This window comes from Gymnogyps californianus, chromosome 5 (genome assembly GCF_018139145.2).
Source record: "Gymnogyps californianus isolate 813 chromosome 5, ASM1813914v2, whole genome shotgun sequence".
In the NCBI taxonomy this organism is placed as follows: domain Eukaryota; kingdom Metazoa; phylum Chordata; class Aves; order Accipitriformes; family Cathartidae; genus Gymnogyps; species Gymnogyps californianus.
The window spans coordinates 36,437,692-36,459,734 of NC_059475.1; the positions used below are offsets into that span (position 1 = coordinate 36,437,692).

The 22,043-nt window shown below is 41.0% G+C and overlaps 1 protein-coding gene across 1 annotated transcript in view; it reads left to right on the forward strand.

Annotated features, from left to right (window-relative positions):
- Positions 1–6,891: 6,891 nt before the first annotated feature.
- The window catches only part of RASGRP1 (RAS guanyl releasing protein 1), a 44,098-nt gene continuing 28,946 nt past the window's right edge, over positions 6,892–22,043 (forward strand). The window contains exons 1-2 of the mRNA XM_050898086.1: positions 6,892–6,942; positions 9,409–9,578. Of these exons, the coding sequence (XP_050754043.1) occupies positions 6,911–6,942; positions 9,409–9,578 (202 nt within the window). The 5' untranslated portion in view covers positions 6,892–6,910. The remainder of the gene's footprint in view (positions 6,943–9,408; positions 9,579–22,043) is intronic.

Sequence of the window (22,043 nt, forward strand, 5' to 3'; positions counted from 1 at the left end):
ATGTTTTTATTTAATTTTCACTAGTGAATGCTCAGACTTCTGCAATTTCTGCAGGTAAAAGAATGCCCAGTCAGCATTCAAAACCTGAAGAATACAGTCAATAGATACGTAGAAAGCTCTTTTCAGCATCATTACTTGAAGGGCAAGGGACTCTAGGAGAGTCCATAGAAGATGCACAAGCAGTTTTCAGTTATCTCAGCCATCAGATCACAATTTTACTTCTACAATCCTCTTTCCCTAGTGACTACAAGCCATCTACCTTCTGTAACCAAAGCAGTTGAAAACTCCCATCAGTATGCCTCCTTATTTGCCCCTACTACATATCCATACTATGATCTGAATGGAAGCAGAGGTGCTATGAAAGAAATTGTATCATGTTTTATAGTTAAAGGCAATATTGACATCCATACACACAATGAGATATGGATCTCCTAATTTTGGAGTACACAATTCTTCAAGAGGCATCTCTACATGGTAACACTGTCATAACTGCAATGGCTTAAAGACACAGTCAAGACAAGATCTATAGGTAGAGATAATGCCTTTTATTAGACCAACCAGTATAAGACAGGAGAAAGTAGACAGATTTCCAGATGTTGCTATTTTTTAAGTTTAGTAAAGCTTTCAACATAATTTCCTACAATATTCTTGTATTCAGTTTGAGACATTGATGTCTGGATGGATGGACAGCTAGATACCCATCTAGTAAAAAGCTGTTTGAATGGTTAGGCTCAAAGGGTATGGGTTGTACTCTAACTGGAGGCTGGCAGTGAGCAGCACCGGGGTCTATCCTGGGACCTGTCCATTTTAACACTGTTATGTACAGTCTGGGGAAGGTGATGCAGCGCAGTCTCCTCAAGTTTGCAGGCAGCATCAAATTGGGACGGCAATTCAGTACACTTGAGGGCAGGGCTGCCGTCCAGACAGATCTAGACAGGCTGGAGGAATGGACTGACAGGAACTTCTCTGAAATTCAGCAAGGACAAATGCATAGTACTGCATCTGGGAAGGAAGAGACCCTTGCACCAATGTAGGCTGGGGACTGACTGGCTGGGGAGCAGCACTGCTGAAAAGGAGGCAGAGGTCTTGCCAGGCAGCAAGCAGCACATGAACCAGCAGTGTGCCCTGACAGCAGAGAAGGCCAACAGTACCCTGGGCTGTATTCACAGGCACAGAGCCAGCAGATTGAGGGAAGTGACTACACCACCTCTACTCAGCACTCTAGACTGAGTCCAGTTCTGTGCTCCCCAGTACAAGAAAGACATTGACAAACTGGAGTGAGTTCACCAGAGGGCCACCAAGATTGTTGGAGGCTGGAGTGCTTGCCCTGTGAGAAGATGCGAAGGGAACTGGGCCTTTTTAGCCCGGAGAAGAGATGGCCTCAGAGGGGATGTAATAACAGACTGAGTGTACTTCTGAGAAGGTTATTGAGGAGCCAGGTTCTTCACAGCAGTGCATGGCAGGAGTATGAAAGACAACAAATAAACTGAAACAAGAGAAGATATTGATTGGATGATTGGATATAAGGAATTTTTTTTTTTTTTTAACCAAGAGAGCAGTCAAACATTGCAACAGGTTGCTCAGAGAAGCTGTGCAGTCTTCAAACTTGGAGGCTTTCAAGATCCAACTGGATAAAGCCCTGAGCAACCAGGTCTAGTCACACAGCTGGCTGTGTTTTGAGCAGGAGGCTGGACCCGAGGTCCCTTCCAAACTCAGTCATTTTGTGATTCTGTGATTCTCTGTAGAAACCCTCTTCAAGTCTACTCAAAACCTTTTCTTTTTCTAACTGTGCCAGTTGGTCTGCCTTTACCTACAAACTATGTCTTGCCTACAATTTCCAAGACTAAAAACCACAGATGTTCCATCAAGTGGCAGCATGTTTACACCTACATGGATCATTACTAGGGCTGGACTCATTCAATCCATCCCACAGACCTTTGGTATTTGAACCGACAAAATGACTCACGGTAGCTGTAATGATCAGCCTGAGTGTTCACTGAGAGTGGTGAGGAACCCATGGCTGGCAAATAACGTATGAAATGCTCTGGCAAAATCCAAAACCAGTGAAGCCCGGGTACTCCATGCTCTACTCTAGGTTCTGACAATTTTACTAAGTTTTTCCTTTTCCTCTTTCATGAATTCTAGTCTTGCCTCTTTTCTACCTTGTTCAGCTCAAGGCTGACTGCTGGACATTAAAAGGTTTAACAGAAGCAGCCTTTACAGAAGAAAAGTCAGTACAGAGTGTCCTGGTTTTGGCTGGGATAGAGTTAATTTTCTTCTTAGTAGCTGGTATTGTGCTGTGTTTTGGATTTAGTGTGAGAATACTGTTGATAACATGCTGATGTTTTAGTTGTTGCTAAGTAGCGCTTATCTTAAGCCAAGGACTTTTCAGTTTCCCATGCTCTGCCAGCAAGCAGGTGTGCAAGAAGCTGGGAGGGAGCATAGCCGGGGCAGCTGACCTGAACTAGCCAAAGGGGTATTCCATACCATGGAACGTCATGCCCAGTATATAAACAGGGGGGAGTTGGCCAGGAGGGGCAGATCGCTGCTCTGGCATCGGTCAGCGGGTGGTGAGCAATTGCATTGTGCATCACCTGTCTTTTCTTGGGTGTTATTTCTTTTTTTTTGTTATATTCCTTTTCATTACAATTATTATTATTATTAGTGTATTTTATTTTACTTTAGTTATTAAACTGTTCTTATCTCAACCCACAAGTTTTACTTTTTTTTGCCTCCTCCCCATCCCACTGGGAGGGGGGAGGGGGAAGCAGCTGCGTGGTACTTAGTTGCTGGCTGGGGTTAAACCACGACAAGAGGTAGATTGGATAGGTAGATCTGTTAGTAGCATAGCTACTAACTTTGTAAGATGTCTTACATATAATGTACACAAACCAAGGTCCTTAAATGTAAGGAGGCAGTGGCTACTGGGTGCTCTCAATTCCTTCTATTCTTGCAGAAAAGCTAGAACCTCAGAGGTACCTTATTGACAATCCAAAGCACTCAAATAAGATTAGTCCAGGCTTCTTCAACATGACTTAAAGATCATGTTTAAAAAGAGGATTCACATTCTTCTTAATTTACTATCCACTCTCTCAATCCTACAGTTTTACACCTTCAGGTCCCATTCTGCAGTCATGAGTATGAGTTTTATTGCCTCCCACTTATAAATGAAAGCCGTAGTTGTCCAAAAAGTCACCCTAGAACATGCACCACTGAAGGAAGATACCTGTGATAAAGTCACAAAAGCTAACACTGTTACAGGTCACATTGCTTCAGAAAGTGGAACATGCCATCCCTGACCACTATGGCAAAGGTGCATCAAAAGAAAAATAGCAAGAGAATTACCATGGTCTGATAACCTCAATGGGATTATCAGACCAAAACCTTCACTAGCACTACAACTTTCTAAAAACAGAAATGATAAATTAGTGAAAGCACCCAAAGCATAGATCATCCTGATCAAAAGTTATGACCCAGGCTTGGAACAGGACACTAGAATGCTCTACTAGCTGTAACAGAAATCGACACTCACACCAACAAAACCTGTTCCAACAGTTACAAACTTTAACAAGGAAGTACATTTAGATGATGCCTTAAATAGGGCTGTTATTCCTATCAGCTGATCATACAGGATAGCCACACCTTTGGCATATCACAGCTCAGATGAAAGAAGTTTTTTTCATGTGCAGTTGCTAGCAGGCCCTCACTGACGACAACTTGTTAAACCCAATGATTCTGATTACTACCTAGTTTACATAACATATGTTGACTTTTCATGCAGTGACTCTTATAGCTTTCCATTTGCTGTCCTTCTTTTCAATTATGTTAGCAAGCTTTCCTCCTTTCCTGGAACTGCTTCTTACACTAGATTGTCTGGTTTGCCCTTCTAATGTTGTCTACTGACCCCACCACCTAGCAGATGCTCTGTCAGTGCGCAGGAACCTTCTCATTCATGATCCCACAAGGACACCAAAAAGCTTTCGGAATCAGTCTGTGATTTTACAATGATCTATGTAAAACAGATCTAAGTGAAAGCTACTGGGAAAATGTGTGGTCTTGCTCTCTTGCCATTGTTTGATTGTGGCAGCAGTTGACCTAATGTGAGTGGGTGGTGAAATGAATGAAATAATTGATACCGTATGGCAGAACATGTATAATTTTAGTTGGGTTGGGTTTTTTGCCTTAATTAATTTTTGTGTGCAACTCACTGTGTGGTTTTACAAGCTCCACTAGTTGGCCTATGGTAAAGAGCAGGAATATGGACCCAGGAAAGATGGCAAATTAAATGAGCTTAAAGTAGATATGAAAGAACAGCTTAAGACAATTATTTTCACCCCGCTTCAACGCCAAGCTAGTTTGTGGACTCGCACTAACTTGGAGGGAGAAAGGCATATCTTGAAGCACAACAGAACTTCAAAGATTCAGCTTGTGCTGAGGCAGTTAGTTGCTCCCTTCGCTTGGTTCCAATGGTAAAATCCAATTTATAAGTTACTGTTGGTGCAAGATCTTCCAGGAATCCGAGCACAACAGTATAAAAATACCTGGCTGGTCATGTTCCCTCGGGAGCAATACGGCCCATCCTAGCCATCAACATCTTCCAACTCTGTTAGCATGGCTCCTTTGGATCATAAGTTATATTTTAAAGTAATCATCTACTGATTGAAGCTCTGAGAACAGAATAAATATCTTGCCTTTCCACAGAGTAAATCTCCGATCCTCTGTGGACACAGGCATGAATCTACTTTACAGTAGGGAGACCATTTCATCTGAAAAATGTCCCATTCAAGGATCAGTAAGTCAGACTGCTGTGTGGGCATGTAAGTTACAACTGAATTTTTGCATGAGATTGTGTACTGTAAGATTTATATATGGATTACCTTCTGACCACAAAGTGAGAGAGTATTCTTTCTGTCAAACCTCCATCTATTTGTGTGTATATGTATGCACATGAACTTCTCAAGGAAAATGTGTTAAAGAAAGAGCAAAGATAGCCAGGATGTACTTCTCTGAAGTAGAATTCAGCCAGGAGATTGGCTTAACAACATAATTGCTACAGATAATATCACAGACCACGTGACCTGTGGTCTTGGATATATATTAATGTATTTGTGTTTCTTAAACCGCAGTGACCTTCAAGCTCTCTGCTAGGAAAGAGCTTAAAAACTTACTCAGAAGAACGTCACCTACTGAATCACTGATGTGATTTCCAAGAGTATGCAGGGTTTTTCCTTTTACCTGGAGCAAAGCAAAAGCAAAAGTCAGGTTTGCACAGCTCCTGTTGTGATAATGGTAGATACCACTGCCTCTGAGAAAATGTCAGTGAGCTACGTCCTTTGCAAAATTGATCATTTTGGAGACCTAAAGAGAAATGTGCCCTGGTTGTTGGCAGAGAATTACTTTGAATACCTGAACCTTACCAGTTAGTCTTAAAGAAACAGTTTAGGAAAACTGTCTGGATCTCAGTGTGAGGCACAATGGCATTATGATGCCTAAATAACTTTTTAAGAACATAAACTGAGTTCTCAAAATCAGCTGTTGACAATGTAGCAGCCAAAGTGCCCTGTGACCCAGTACTTTTGTACTGCTCCGTTGAGACTATGTCTCAACAAAAGACCATTTGGTCAAACTGTAAGTTACAGGATATGGGGCGAGTTTGCCCTTTCAGATTTTCTGCCTGGTCATTTCTCCTCAGAAATGAAGGAATTGTCAATGTTGAGTTGGAAGAAAACTTGTAATTACTATACAAGGACCACGAAAACTACTGGGTCCCCTTTCCTTGCTTTGCGATTAAACTGGAGGGAGAGCATAAGGTGCCAAACAAGCGCAGAGGCTTTAAAATAATAATCGCCAATGTGGGTATCTCAATTTTGTGCCCCCACCCCAGCACCACGCAGATGCTTGCTTCCAGCTGCGTGTACCACGGGAGGCGCACAGCGTGTTCCTGCCGACGCGGAGCTGAATGACCCGGGCACCTTCCCGTCAGCCAGGCCTCTCGCCAGGCCCGCGCCGGGCACCACCCTGGCTCTGGGTGCCGAGGGGGCCCCTGCCGCCCGCGCCCTTCGAATCCATTCGCCAAGGCGAGCGCTCGCCCCGCCGGCCTCTGGCCGCAGCCGCCGGCAGGTAGCGGCGCGGAGGAGCCGCCGGCTGACACCCCACCCCTCCGCCGGCCGTTGGCGAGCCAGCCAATCAGCGCGCGCGGGTTCAGGGCGCGCGTGGGTCCACCCCACCCGCAGTCACGTAAGCCCCGGGGCGGCGGGGGGGGGGGGCCAGGAGCCCGGCAGCGGCCGGTGCTGTTACAGGCGGGGTGTCGCTGCGCCCACGGCGTGGGGAGCGGCTGGGCTTTGGCCAGGAGCTTGTTCCCGCCGCCCCGCCCCGGCAGAGCCTTCCCAAGTGCCCCGGCAGCGGCCGTCCTCGGCCGGCGGGGACGGCGGGCGGGCGGGCGTGCTCCGGTGGCGTGCCGGCTGCTGAGGCACGCGTGATCCCCGGCGGCTCAGCCCGCCGTGGGGAGGGGACTTGCCCAGGGGGGAGGGCCTGCCCTGCCGGGCCGAAGTCGTGCCGTGGAAAAAGTTGCGGCGGCTTTAGAGCCAGGTGGTGTGAGCAGGAGAGCGTGTTTCGGTACCTGGTAAATCCGGTGGCTTCAGAGAAGAGCAGCCCAGTAGCTCAGTACTTCCTTCTGCCGATAAGATCTTCGCCTGCGCTCGTCACGGGTGGCGGCTGCCGCCGCCGCTGCCCCACTTGAATTGGTTTCAGACTCCTCCGGAGGCGAGACGGGGAGCGGGAGAGCGGCGAGGCGGGAGGAGGCGATGCGCGGGGCCGCGCTGCTCCCCCCGGCCTCCTCCGCCCCGCGCAGCCCCGCTCCCTGCGCTGCTGGCAGAGCCGGCCGGGCGGCGGAGCCGCGGCTGGCACCGACATGGGAACCTTAGGGAAAAGGAGAGAAAACCAGTGAGTTCGCCGTTGCTGTTTTATTCTCCCGCTCCCCGCGGCGGCGGCGGCGGGACGGTGCCCCGCCGCGGGGCAGGCTGTGGTGCGGCGGCGGCGCGTCTCGGGGTCACACGCCGCCGCGCCTGAAAGCGTGAGGTGCCCGCCCGTGTCGGTGGGTGCAATGTGCTGCCCCTGCGGCGGGGCTGGCGTGGGCTTCCGTGGGGCGCGGGGGCGGTAGTCCGGGCGGCTGGGGCCCTCCCCGGTGGGAAAGAGAGGGGAAAAGCAGCGCGGGGGGGAGTGCGTGGGGGAAGGATTTTGTTTCACTCCGTTGAGTGCAAGCGTGCGGCGGGCAGGTCGCTCAGCACGGGCTGGGAGCGGCCTCACGTTACGGTCCCAGCGCGACGGCTCAGCGGGAGGGGCGGCTCGGCCCTCGCCCGGGCTCCGGTTACCTGCGGCACCGCCGGCGGTCTGCCGGGGGGGCGCCGAGCGAGGAGCTGTGGCCGAGGCCGGGGAGCGAGGCTGTCCCCTCCGCGCCGGCGAAGCGCCGCCTGTCCCGGGTGTCAGTTCACGAGCTGATGATCATTTGTTTGTGGCTTCTTCCCCACCGCCGAAGAGCGTGCAGTGGAAATGCAGGGTGCTCGCCCTCCCCACCCCTAGCTGTGCCCCCCAGCACAGCTTTAATCTATTTTTCATGTCAAGTAACTGCTGCAAGGGGATCTGTTCTAATGAATGGTTAGTTTCAGACATGTCACCGGCTGAGTTTTGCCTGTCCGGTGTTGCCAAGTCGGCCACAGTGTTATTGTAAACTTTTTGGGGGGTGTGGACACTTTAGTTTTTCTACATTCTGTTGCCAAGACCTAAAATGTCTTCTGCCGTAACTCCTACTTTATTACTACTTCATTGGTAGGATCTTCTGCCCTGTTTTGAGGAGGCGCTGGAATAAAGATAGGAGAGGGGTTTAAGCTTTTAAAGAGAAAACCGTGAAAGCTGATCAGGCCCTTGCTCTTTTTAGATGAGAGCAGGAAGTCAGATCACGAAGCTAAGAGGGAAATTTAGAGAAAGGGGGAAGGGAAGAGAACATTCTTTGCATAGCCACTGTCAGTCAACTTAACTACGGAGGAGCTGAGTGATGGTCACAACCTCTGCAGGGTCAGGCCTGTGTTTTCCTGACTTAGAAACTACGGGGGCCTGGGGTCAGTGTTGGATTGTAAGTGACATCGTGCAGTTTCGTGGCTTTCCCAGCATTCAAGTGAGACAGAAATTTAAGATAAGGCTTGAAATTCACTGGCCTGAGGTAGGGTCCAGTCTGTCTTCATAAGGCGTGCATATTTCCAGCTTCATCCAGGAGTGCCTATATGGGGATGTTTGTGTCTTTACCTTCCCTATCTGTATGTAATACGCACACTGGGTGAATTTCTATGCCTTTTCTTCCCAGGACTGTCAGTTTATTAATAAAGTCTTGCATAGTGTTCCAAGAAAAGTTGTACGAAAGCTTAAGATAGCATCTTAAAGATGCTGGAATCACTTGTTTAGGAAGACTGTGGAGTGTAAATTGTCCCTGAAATAAACCCAAGTTTTATTGAAACAGCAGTGGTTGTTGCCCTTCTGTGAACTGTATGGTTATACTCTCAAGTCAGATTTTGAAGTGGTTCCTGTTATTTGTTTCAGCATTTTTCATCGATACAATAATGTGCCTGTTTACTATTTCATAATTATGAACTTGTATGCAAACAATGAACAGCCTTTAATATTATCTGTAAACATACACATTCTTGAAATCTAAGATATTATATGATCAAAGTACAAGCCTAAAACTAGATACGTGCTTTATTTTGGTCTCTTTTACCTTTATTATTAAAGACATTAATTTAGTCATGTATGCAATTTTAAAACAGCTTAGTAGGAAATAATAGTATAGAACAGATGCAAATTAATCTGGTGGGTTTTGTTTTGGTTTTTTTTTAAATTGTGAAATACTCCACTGTAAAGTTGCACTGATATTTTGTTTACTTAATAGTGATTTTCCAAATGAAATTAATAAAGTTAGTCTGGTGTTTTCCAATGTGTGTAATATTTGATTATAGTTATAATTTTTTTCACCTTTACTTTTGGTGGGCATGCAAATATGTGGTGGTAGATTACTGCATAACAATATTCCTCTTACATAGTTTGAGGGGGTTTTATGCTTGTGCTGAAATTGTAATGTAAACATAACTCCCCAACAAAGAAACAAGACTTCTGGTAATCTTGACAGATCATTCCAGGGGCGATATGACTGTGTGCTCTACAATCCACATTTAGCAGAAAAAAAAAAAGTCACTTACTGAGCAGTCTCTTTGGTGTATGTATTAAGTGGGAGGGTTATGTCTTTCAGCACCCTAGCTACAGGGAGTTAATTGTCCTTTAAATCTCTCCTCCCTTCCCATGCAGTGTAAAATTTACCAGTCGATCTTCTTGTATTTACTTCACTATTGTGCTTTCTTTTAGGCAACCTGGCCAAGCATGCAGCACTGCCCCTGAATCAGCACTTGAGCTGAAGCAGATCAGTTATTGTCCCAGCCTCTCAAATCTTACCCAGGTCACGATGGTGCCGTTGGGGCACCTAGCCAAAGGGGCCACTTTGGAAGATCTTCTTGAAACCTGCATTCAGTCTTTTGGTGAGTGTCTGGAGGTTTTTAGAATCATATTAATTTGTTTGTGTCCTGGCTATGTTTAGGTTGCTTACTAGTGAATTACATTGATTTGTTAGTGGAATAGAAAGGTGTAACTGAGAATTTTCTATACTGTAGGTGACTGCATATTTTTATAGGTTTGTGGATCTGTTTATGCATATGTGTGTAATATATGCTAAGAGATTAGTGTGACTACTGCTTTTTCTTGAGAGAATAAGACAAACACCAGTCATCTATACTTCTATGTGTGTTTTTTGTTCAAGTACCTTTTGGTAAACTTTAGCAAGTAATCATTATATTTTGCATATTGCAGTAATGTTCTCATAATGTGTGTAAACAATGTGTTTATATTAAACATTTTGAAATGAGCAGGGCTATTTTTAAGCGAGGTGAAATAACATTGGATAGCTTCTTGCATTATCATTATAGATTTAAAGTTGCTTCTCTACAAAAGAGAAAGAATCCAAACAAAAATCACAACTGTATGCCTTTTTGAGCGTATCGGTTATCCATTTGTCTTTTTACAATAAGAATTGTAATATATGGGCAAGCATGACTGTTGCCTGAGCCCTATATCCCTGGTTTCCTTTTCCAACTTTTTCATTAGTAAGTGTGTTTATTTTTTGTATTATTAAAATATGTTAGTACTGAAGGCACTCAAAATGGTTCTGAATAATTTGCTTGTAAGCAGTACATCTGTTTGTTAATGCTGTGTCTTTCAGTGCTATGAGCTATTCCCAAAGCATATGTGGCAAAGTCTTAGTTGCAGAGTAGTCCTTAGAAAATAAATGTACTTGAACACCCACTAAGCTCTAAAATAATTAATCTATATAGTTAAATAGTAACACATAGTGCTGATCTAGTGATACAGCACATAAATACTGTATAAACAATGACTAATCTTTCACATTCATTGGAAATGCTTTTTTTTTTAACTTTAAAGCCTTCTAATCAGCATATACAGAGAAATGCATGTCTGAGAAAAGTTATGAAACATGTAATTGTCAGTAACGTTTTGTTTCTTTTTGGCTTCTTTTCTCCTCCATTTAATTATTGTAAAGAACACATCCACTGAACTTCTATAAAGCTCTAATTCCTAAACAAATGTTGATTCATATTTTTGTAAGTTTTGGTTCACTGGCAGTGAGATAAGGCATCGAAAGCGCGTGTAAGACCTCCATACAGTTTTAATATTGTGACTACTTGACCAATATTATTTTATCCACATTTTTATAAAAAAAGGTGTTATAAATGTAACATTACAAAAATCTAGTAAAACGATTGCGGTGATTGATTTCAAGTAGTGTCGATGAAACTCTGAATGGGAGATTCTTGTTGGCTTAATTATTTTAATACTTTTTTAATACTCTATGTATATCAGCATACACATGCTTATGTGTTCTCAGATTCCTGGGCATCCATATATTATAAGGACTAAGGTGCCAAAGAAAAGCAAGTGTCCCTGTCCAGTTCAGCTATTTATGCATGGGAATCTTTCTAAAGGGTTTCATACTTCAGTTAGAAAATTTACTATAGCCCACTAAATAGGGTCTTCTTGAACCTTGACAAATGGTATGTAGGTCTAACAAAGTGAATTGTAGTGCATCTGCAAACATAATCTTAAACTCACTAAAGACTGCTAGAATTATGATGTGTGCTGCAGAAGTTTAGACTCTTCATTGGGCAATTCGTAGTAGTGTCTGTATTTGTACATCTTCTATGACATTATGCATGTTCTTAAGCTATGTTGGAATTTCCCAGTAGGGTATTTAAATAAATTGTAAAGTGCAACTGTTACAACTATAGATAACCTACATAACAAAGTTCCTTAAAGAAGGTTCTTGTAGCTACCAACAAAAACACTGCAAAATTCATTCACACCATTGTGCCAATAAAGGAAGAGAGATAAAAAACTTTAATCTGGGAGTTTGAGGAGGGGTGGGGGTAGCGAGAAAAATGGTGGGGAAAAAAGCATAGTTGCTGAATGATTACAAGTAAACCGAGTGATTGAGCAGGTTTCTTCCCATGCATAGTACTAAAGTAAAGCTATTACCCTGTACTCTAACGGTTCTACTCAGACTGAGGTTATATCTTCAGTCTTAGATATGCTGACCTATAATATTTTGTATATTATTCTAGAAATTCATTATTGTGATCTGAGCAGATTTTATTTCAATATTAGAAGTACAGAAACCCCCAAGACATAAGCACAGATTTCCTTTGTATATTTTAAGTTTACTTTCTGGAAAAAGTCCTTGATTCCTTTGCTGTCTAGGGTTAAGGAGAGCAATAGGCAGTAGATAGAGATGATGATGCGTCACATTTCAGAATATATACTGCATCATGTTAATATTATACTGCACTTGCTAATATTACGTATACAATTACAAATACAATTCCTATATAAAGTATGCAGCTGAATTTATGTTCCTGGACTGAATTATACGAGTTTGGAAAAAGCAAATAATGTGTAAGAGAGGCTGCTATCAACAATGGTGTGTAAGGGGAAATTGGCAGCCTTTTGCCATATATGCAGAGAATATCACGAGAAGGTCTAACCAAGAAGATATTAAAGATTAATACACACTTACAGCTGTGAAGAACACAAGTATAAGTTATTTATCTTACAGTATGGATAAGGGAAAAAAATGAGAAAGGGGGATATGCTAAGTTGAAGCTAAGAGTGAGAAGGCTAAGCTTTGCCACAGTGTTGTAAATGGATTCCAGGATGTTTTGCAGAAAGGCAAGTTTTGTCCAGAGAGGCAAGTTAATCCAAAACCTATACTAAGGAGGCGAGGAACAAAGATTGGATCTTGGAGTTAGTGATATTGTCTGTGGGTCTACAACAGTGCTGGATAGAAGATGACGCTAGAATGTGGACAGAATAGTGTGAATTACAATGGTGGTGTTGTACCTGCTAATTCCAAAAGTAAAGAGTTAGGAGGCCTTGTGTTTTGCTTGTTTTTTTTTTTTTTTTTTTTTTTTTTTAAGAAAAGACCAAAAGCTTATTCAGTATAATTAACTTAAACATCTACTTTGGGATGATTAGTGTGTGTTCTTTCACCTCTCCAAATTTGGTCGTCTTTAGCTTCAACTGATGAATGATAGGCATGTGCTTTAGAGGGGGTCAGTGAGGGTCATATGAGGTAGTGTGAAATGTAGATGATCACTACATCTGAGAGATCAGCATTACACCAGTGTTTATTCAATTGCATGATGAGAAGGAGATGCTGAAAGTAGAGGTTTCTTCAAGTCCCATGAAAGGTTGCATCAGGATGAGTAAGATGAATCATCCTGCAAATGAATTGCCAAAAGTAAAGGCAACAGAAAAGCCAGGATGTAAGCTAGGGCAAGAGTTCAGGAAAAACAGCATGATGACAGATTGAAGGCAGGAAGTATCTTAGAAAGGAATATTGGTCCTGAGATTAGGAGAAGATTTGTAGAGACTTGAAACCACTCTCATCAGTTTAAAGAGAAGAGATTTGGTTATATAGGACAGTGATTCAAAACATGTTCTACATGACTTGGAAGATCTCTCAACATTATAAGTAGCTACAGGATGCTGTTACTGCTATGATCTGGATTGACAAGAAGAGCTGTAGAGCGCAAGTAACTGCATCACATGTGATTGCCTTAGAACAGAAGGGGAAGTGTAGCATATAAGTGGAGCTGACAATAACTTTTAAAGATGAAAAAGTGATCATGTGGAAAGAAAGAGAAGTCATAACAGGGAAGTGGAGGAAAAAAGAAATCAAAGAAGGGAGGAGAGCACATGGAAAGAAAGAGCAGGAGGTAGGGTAAAATGATTGAAAAGACTAGAAAATACAGAGGCTGTAGAAAGGTTAGATTCAGTGAAACCTCTCCATCAGAGAGGTTAATTCTGAACAGAAAGGTCATAAAGAGAAAATTAAAGGTAGATGTTCAATTGGCAACAAGATGGCTGAAGTTGTGTGTTCAGGGAAGCAAAGAAGTAATTAATAGATCTTGGCTTGGAATATGACAGCTTCAGGAGGGAGATAATTTATTCTGGAGGAAATCTTTGTTAGTGACTGTGATTCTGGAGTGGAGTTGTAAGTAGGACAGTGACTTTAACCCCCTGCATCCATGTTTTTCTATTATGTGGTACATAAAGTGCCTGGAAAAGAATGTACTTTTGACTGGCAGGCAGTTCTCTGAAAGTCAATATGGCTTTGTCTCCTACTTTGTTGCTAATTGTAAAGATACTTATTCTATCAGCTTTGTTGAAACCAGCAGAGTAGGGTCCAGTTTGCTGGTCCACAGCCATATTAAGTGTTTAATGCTGACAGTTCAGAAGAACACAGGAAGCAGATGCTTAGTAGCCCTACTTTTGCTAGTTCTTCTTATAATAATCTTTGTGAGACTGCATAAATGCATGTTAACATATATTTAGTCCAGAAAGTGTTACAGATCAGAGAGGAAAAATATATCAGCAGTGTTCACTTCATTGGATATCTTAATTTGTTAACTGTATATCTGCTAACTATAGAAATGAAATAATAATTGTTCATAACACTTTTCACCCTAGGCTATCCTCATGCTACTGGGAACTTGATGTTCTGACTATGTGATAGCAAGTCAGTTTCTATTCTAGCAGATTTTTTTTTTCCTATTTGTATCTTCACTATATGTTTGTGCATGGTAAGAGGTCCCTGTTTCTTTCCTTTGACTGTAAGCGTCTATCTTTATCTTATAAATGTGCCTTTTTTTTATCTTGAGTAAGGTTTAAGTGTGCTTTTTTTTTTTTGTTTTAAACAAATGCACCTTTCAAAGATTCAATAAACTATTTTAACATGCAATCAAGCTTATAGACCATGTAGGGTCAGAGGGCCTTTTCCTTGCCCACAGAAAACATTTGTTTAAATTGTTTTTACAAGTGTTTAAAAAATCTGTTGCAATCAGGACAAAATGTATCTTCAGCATAGTGTCAATCTGCTATCTCCCTGCTTTGTCTGCAGTAAAGTTCTGAAACGTTACTTAGAATTACCTAACAAACAATTCCAAGAGTGCACTTGAAAGTCATAATTTATACAAACACTTGTGTCTTCCTAAAAACATCTGAGGGTCATTTAAGAGCTGAGAAATCCCTAAGATCTCGAAATTTTAATAGTGTGAAGATATTTCTGTCCTTAACCTTTGAGTGCAAGATCTTACTCACTCACCTTTTACATTTGAGTACTGGAAGCATATTTACTGTAGCGCACACAAGACCTATGCTTATCCTACAATTCAGGCACTTCAGTTACTGCTAGACAAGATGAGTGTGCTCAGTGGAAAAAAGAAATTGTGAAACATCATCTTTAAATGCATGTCACCATGCAGTGTCCCTGTGTCTGGTTTCTTAAGAGAGATGTAAGTAAAGTGCTTTAGGAAAGCAACCTAAATATTTCCCAGAGCATGTAGCATAATTCTATGTGGAAGCTCAGCCACGATAAACTGTTTGCCGTGGAGTTAGTTGTTTATACTGCTATGTCAATCTTCAATTAAAAAAAAAATTAAAATAAGATTTAAACCCATGGCTACTACTTTTCAAAGAAGTTAAAAATCATAACCTCAAAGATTAGCAATGTTCTTAATAGAATTTATGTGACCCTAGTGCAGTTTGCAACTTCTAATGGTCATAATACTCTTAGACAGCTAGATCTAAGAGTAGGTTGTGATGAAAATTGTTCTGCAGTGTCTGATCAGTGCTAAACTAGCTTGTTGCCTCAATGTGTGATAAAGTGAGATGTTTGTAAACAAACCTTAGAAATTCTGGAAACCACTTCTAGACTGATCTGGATGAAAGATGCCACAGAATTGTTTTGATAGAAATCAGAAATCTGGCAAAGGTCCTGGTGCTGGTTGCCTCTTAGGTGCTAGCTGCCTAAAACTGTACAAGTTAATCATAGTTAACATTTTCTAGAATAAAAAATAACTGCACTAGCAGAGCTGTCTAGTTCTGTGAACTGATAATATTTTTATAGCTCAGTTTTGTATCTATATCATGCAAAAATATATTGAGTCTTAGGAATTCTTTGAGAGCCAGGTAAGTATTGCATCCATTTTACAAACAATGAAACAGGCAAGTTAGAGTTCACTCATTAGGAGAACTGTAGCCATCTTCTCCTCTAAAATACAGAAAATTTGAAAGTTTTATCCAGTTTTTCGCCTTTCAGCTATCTAGAAAAACCCACTCTAACATAAGTACATTCTTCCAGTCTAGTTAAAACATACAATAACTAGTAAAACAATCACAGTTCAAGTACCGAGTTTATCTTTATCCTTTTACCAAATTTACCAAATACCAAATTCTAATGTAGAATTCTGACTCAAAAGCAGTTACATCTTTCAAGGCATATGAACACCCACAGAAAGCAACTTTAGTCATTTACTTTTTTCTGTTAGGTTTGCCTGAACAGTCATTTGTTTTTATCTCATGCTCCACAAACTTGCAGGGTTCCACCCCTCGACCCTGAAGCCTAGGCTGAATGTTGAGGTCTCCAGTTCACCCAAAAGTAGTTAAAGTTTGTTCACAGTATTGTTCTGTATTAAAATGTTGTTGATCATTGTGTGTTAAGTAATCTGGGTGTGACTTGATCAAATACAGTGCAGAAACTTTAGTATTGCTTGGCAACAGAAACTATGTTAATGATCAATTAATGACATTGTGGGAACAGAAGAGTCATTACTGCTCTGTAGAATGCATGACATTGTGGGAACAGAAGAGTAGTTACTGCTCTGGAGAATACTAAGTGCTGTTTAGCTAACTATTAAAGTTAATTGTGATTGTACCAAAATGAAAATAGATTTCTTTTTTAACCTGATGTCTGTGGAAAAAATTTTCCCGAAGAAAAGAAACTTTAGATATCTTTATATGTATTTTAAAGTTCTATTCAGCTAATTTGACTTCAGTCTTTTCAATATAATTTTCCAAAGTCAAGAAATAAGTAATAAAAGAAAAAGAAGAAAACTTAGACTTCTTACTTTATAAAGCAGTCTCCCATTTACTTATATTTACCACAGGGATATGACAGAAAATTCTATCTTCATACCTCTAAATATAACTTCAGAAAAAACAATGTAACTTTTATTTAGCAATGCAAAAAAACTTAGATAGCAATTGAAAATAATTCATTCTTCTGAGAATGTTGTATGAATTTAATTCTTTCTTCTTCTCAATCTATGTATGAGGTTGAAGCAACAAATAATAAGGCACTTGTTCTTTAGGCTTCCCCATGCATTTTACTTTCTATGTTATTTGGTTTGGTTTGTGTGTGCTTTAGTGTGAAGTCTTTCAGTGTTTTGCTGTGTATCGCCAAGTGTGAAGATATATTTTTGCATTGCTTCTTTAAGTCTGAAAAAGAAGGGGCTTCCCTTAGACTGTTACATGGTTCAGTAGATCTTTCTGTTATACAGGACAGGCTGGAAGTTAAAAGCTAAGATAACTTTCTAAACATGATACCACTTTTTTTCCCCCATTACTGAGGTAGGAAGGTGCAAGTGCAACAGCTGGCAAAAGGCAAAGATAAGAGAGTACCTGTTGGTACTATTGGGAGCTATTAAGATTATACTTGCATTGGAGATGACTTTAGGAATCCCCAAGCACTGCAGTTTTAGTACTCAAATGTATATAGAGGTCACGTTAAGAAAAATTCAGTGCCTTGTGCCACCTATATTGTGATGAAAGATCATTTAGAGATATGCCATAATATCTTTCTTTCGAAATACAGAAGTCCTCTGGCAGAGAGCAATAGTGTCAGATGTCGAGAGCTTCTTTTCTATTTTAACCTTTACATTTTTTGTGGAAAAAGATTCGCCTTCAAAAGATTCGCCTTCAAAATATTCACTTTGGGTATGGGTGAGGTTGTCTTCTCCCTTCCTCCAGGAGGACCAGTTATGTTTGATGTCGATCTCCAGTATGTAGTGTTATTCTTTTAAAAGTATACATTAAAAAAAAAAAAGTACTTGTTTAGATTGAATAACATAGAAAAAGATCAGATACCTTTATTAGTAATATTAAGAAATGCCCTGCAATAGTACTTAGGAGGCATAAGACTCTTGCTCTGTGCTAGACCAACTGATATGATGGGGCCAATAAAGCTTACACCTGAACACATGTGGGAATGTTTCTGTGATGAAAATTTGGCATACTGCAGCTAGCTTGAATCAGCAATTGGGGAGCTGCTTCTGTATGCAGATATTGATAGTGCTACCTGGTGATTAGGTATGTTTTAAGTTTGGAGTGAAGCTGTGGGGTTTTTTTGAAACTTTCGTTCTTTTGGTCCATGGTGAACAAGAGATGTTTCAGTCTAAGGGTGAACTGTTGTGGTTTAACCCCAGCCATCAGCCAAGCACCACACAGCTGCTTGCTTACTCCCCCCTCAGTGGGATGGGGGAGAGAATTGGAAGGGTAAAAGTGAGAAAACTCGTGGGTTGAGATAAAGACAGTTTAATAAGTTTAAAAAAAAAAACCCAAAACCAACAACCAAAAAACCCAAGCAAAACCAATAAAAACATGTGAAAAAACCCTTAATTGCTCATCACCAGCCGACAGATGCCCAGCCAGTCTCTGAGCAACGGCAGCCCTGGCAAACTTCCACCCAGTTTTTATTGCTGAGCACAACATAATATGGAGTATCCCTTTGGTCAGTTGGGGTCAGCTGTCCCGGCTGTGTCCCCTTCCCAGCTTCTTACCCACCTCCAGCCTACTCGCTGGTGGGGCAGTGTGAGAAGGCATGCCCCAACTGCTGGGTTAGAAGCTAGTTTGCCAGAGAGCCTGTAAATACTAATTCCAGAAATATATCTGGAAGTTAGAGCAAAGACTAGGAAGCTGAAGTATGTAAGGGAGGGAAACCTGAAACAGTAAGTCAGAAATATTAAAGCAGGAGTAGAGTTGGAGCATGCATCAGTAATGAAAATCAAGGCCAGGAACTGGGATCTAAGCGATCTGCAACATCTTCAAGTCCCTGAGAGGAAAGCAGCTTGGTGTCTGCTAGTCTGATACAGTTTGAACCTTTGGATGGGCTGACTTCGTGCTTCCTTGGATCTGATGACAGGCTGCCCCAGGATCAATCATGCAGTTAGGGAGAAGCTTATTATAAAACACTGCAGTTGTGGGATGAGTAAGTGCTAAGCATGCAGCTGGGTTCAGTGGTCAAATAGTGATACTGGCCTCAGAAGTTTCTGATTCTGCTCTGGGAGTCTCATTTGTCTTATCCATCCATGCTTATGCCAGCACAGCTGTGTTGCCAGGAATTACACTTGAATTATTCAAGAGTTGCCTGCAGCTCAAAAGCTGCACGTGGCTCCAGTATCATGATTTAAAGCTTTGAAAAAATCTTGAACACTCAAATTATGTTTTGTAGGCTTTGGAGAAAAAGACTATTTGATTAAAAAGTTCTCATCTAATTTTGCTAAAATCAATATTTTAAACATGCTGTAGAACAATGTATGGGGGGGGTGTGTGTTAACTTTTTATCTTGTTCTGTGTACTTGATCTGAATTTCCAAGGCTAATGGAATGCTTTCCACCCACATTTCATTTGGTTTCTCTCAAAGTACATTTTAATTTCTCAAAATAATCCCATTTCCCCTTGACAAGAGCTTTTATCTTCTTGTTTTCATTTCAAAGAATTACCCACCCAGAGCTCTTTCTGCAAGATGTAGCTTTCCAAAAGCTGTTTCTGAGAGAGGGTAATGGCTTTCCCTTGAGGTTTTTCTCCCCTAATGTTCCCTACCCTCACACAGAACAGTCTTATTATCCTTTTTGGATGCATATTAGACTCACTTGTGTCTTGGATATATCGGCATTTTTAATGAGTATTTGGAGGAACAGGAGTGGGTTCCCCCCCCCCCCATTCTGTAGGGAGTTTGAAGGGGGAAGTAGACTTGGAGAAACATCAAGTTTATAGGGTTTCTTCCGACATTCGTGTTTACTTGGCTTGTTTAGGGTTCTGTTGGTGCAGGATTGATCACAAAGTAGTATGATTCTTTCCTCTCTGGAAAATACTGATTTTTTTTTTTCTCATTTTAATTTTGGAGTTTTTCCTCCTAAGACCAATTACTTGTGTAAAGAAATGTATGTATGACTCACTTAATAGTTGAAAGCATGTATGGACAATAAGCCAATTTAAAAAAAAAAAAAAAAAGCTTTAGCACAATTCCCTGAGTATTTTGGTGCTGTCTGCTAAACATTATAGCATTCTTGTTGCATGAGGGGGAACACCACCATCCTGTATAGAATTAAATGTAAGCTGGAGAGCTCAAGACTTCTGCTTTCTGCTGCAGGTAAAATTAAAAGAATCATTCTTTTACCTAATTAGTGCATCTTCTTTGTAAGGACATTGTAATTAAGTTACGTTATTTCTGAAAGATGTTAAGCACTTAAAATAATGATCTGAAATAAAGAAAAATTCACTAAGAACAAGTGAGAAGTTCTATACTTAGGGTAGTCAGTTGTAAAAACAGTACAGTAAAGTCCTTGATCTACAGGATTTCTGCAGAAAAGGATCTCAATGTGAAGATGGATTTTAAAACTGAAAATGGTTTAATGATATTGTACCACTGCAGAAACTCTAAGGAGATAAGTGCATGCATAGAGGGATATGTGTGCTTATTTTTATTTTTTTTATATATACATTATATATGTACATTTATATATATAAAAATGTATATGTATATAAAGGTATTATGTACAGGATATTAGAAATAATATTCTAACTCTGATGGTAAGACCTCCTCTGGAGTACTGTATTTGGGTTTGCTTCATAAAGGTGCAAGCTGCAAAGCATTCGTCAAAGTTGAGCAGAGATCTAGAAAATCTGGCTTCTGAGCAAAAAAATTGACAAATTTGCTGTTTCCTAGCTCAGAAAAGAGATGAAGGAAGCAATCCCTAAATAGAGAAAATATTTTGATAAGGGAAAGAGAATGTTTTTTCTGTCTGCTGGGGTCCAGGCATAATGGGCTTAAGCTGCCCAAGTTGCCTGAAGTCTTTGATTAGACAGTAAGGAGAACTCTCTAATGATGGAGATGCTCAAGTGCTGGAATAAGTCACCTACAGAGGCTGTGAAATCCTCATCACTATAGAATTTTAACAACAAATTAAACTGGTTCTGAAGCATACTGGCTTTGAGAAAGATGATTCTGCATTGGAGCAGGGGAATAGAGTACATTGGCTCCTAGCCCTGATTTCTGCCATCAACTGAGCTTTCAGCTGTCATGAAAAAATAAAGACTATTTCCAACTCAAAAAGCTTAAGTTGAATCTGCTTGCTGACCCTCAATGATGGTGTCATAACTGGTGAGCAGGATGGTGGCTTCTTATGAATCTGATTCTGACCAGATGTGATCAATTTAATGAAGAGAATTAAATGACTGCCTCTGTTACACAGTACCAAATTCCAATGCAGCAATAATAAGCCTGTAGTAAGAAGACTAGTATGTGTTGCGTAAGTTTTAAGCTGAAGGGGAACAGAGTGTTTCCTATTTGTGAAGGGAAGTTCCAGGAAGTATCCATGAAATACTCATAAAATATTGCATTCAATTTTGGTTGTTTCTGGCCATTCTAAGGTTATCTTGTAGCACTGCACCTCGCATGTGGGGCAGAGGCATTGACATATGGCTGTTCAGCCACTAAACCCTAGCATGTACTGCCACATGTACCTCCATATTTCACACAGGTCTCTGTGTTGCATCAAGGTCTTTGAGACCTTGAGACCTTAAGAACATCAGTTGCCCCAGTTTTCAGATCACATGCTGCTTTAATAATCTTTGCAGACATTTATAACACCATCCCCACACCATCATCTTTAAGGCACCAGAAAAAAAACACTTTGCAGAAATCTTGAAGAATTCTATGTAGCACATCAGTATAGCAACCCATGACTTTCAGCTTTGCACTTAATAAGACCGCCTGGCAATTGCTTGATACTTTCTTGCATTGCATTGTTTTTGGTGCTACTTTTTGATAACCAGAGGAAGACTTAAGGGAGTTTACAAGAAGTTATTCATGTTCTTAGTAGCTTAATAACTGATCACGTGGTGTCAGTGCTCTGTGATTCACTTCTGATTCATTTCAAGTTGTACACTAGGTGATAGAGTTGGAACCTGCTTATGAAATAAAGACAGTGCTTATGAAATAAAGGCCTCAGACCTAGAAAAGCTAACTTTTCTTTCTTACAAAATTCAGTTCAGTTAAGACGTCCTTGGCATTCTTCCTGTTGCCTTATCATTGTACTCATGAGTGGGAAGGTCTCGGTACAATGATCTTGTCTATTGAACATACTCTTTCTGTTATTTACCACAGGCTTGGTGGCCATCAGGACCTGGTGAAAAGCAGGCAGTTTGCTCTTAAAGCCTTGCTTATTGGCTTTTGAGTACTTTGATTCTTTCACCTATTCTACGAACAAGTGATACTTCAGTTATTTCTAAATCATGAATTACAGGGAGCCACC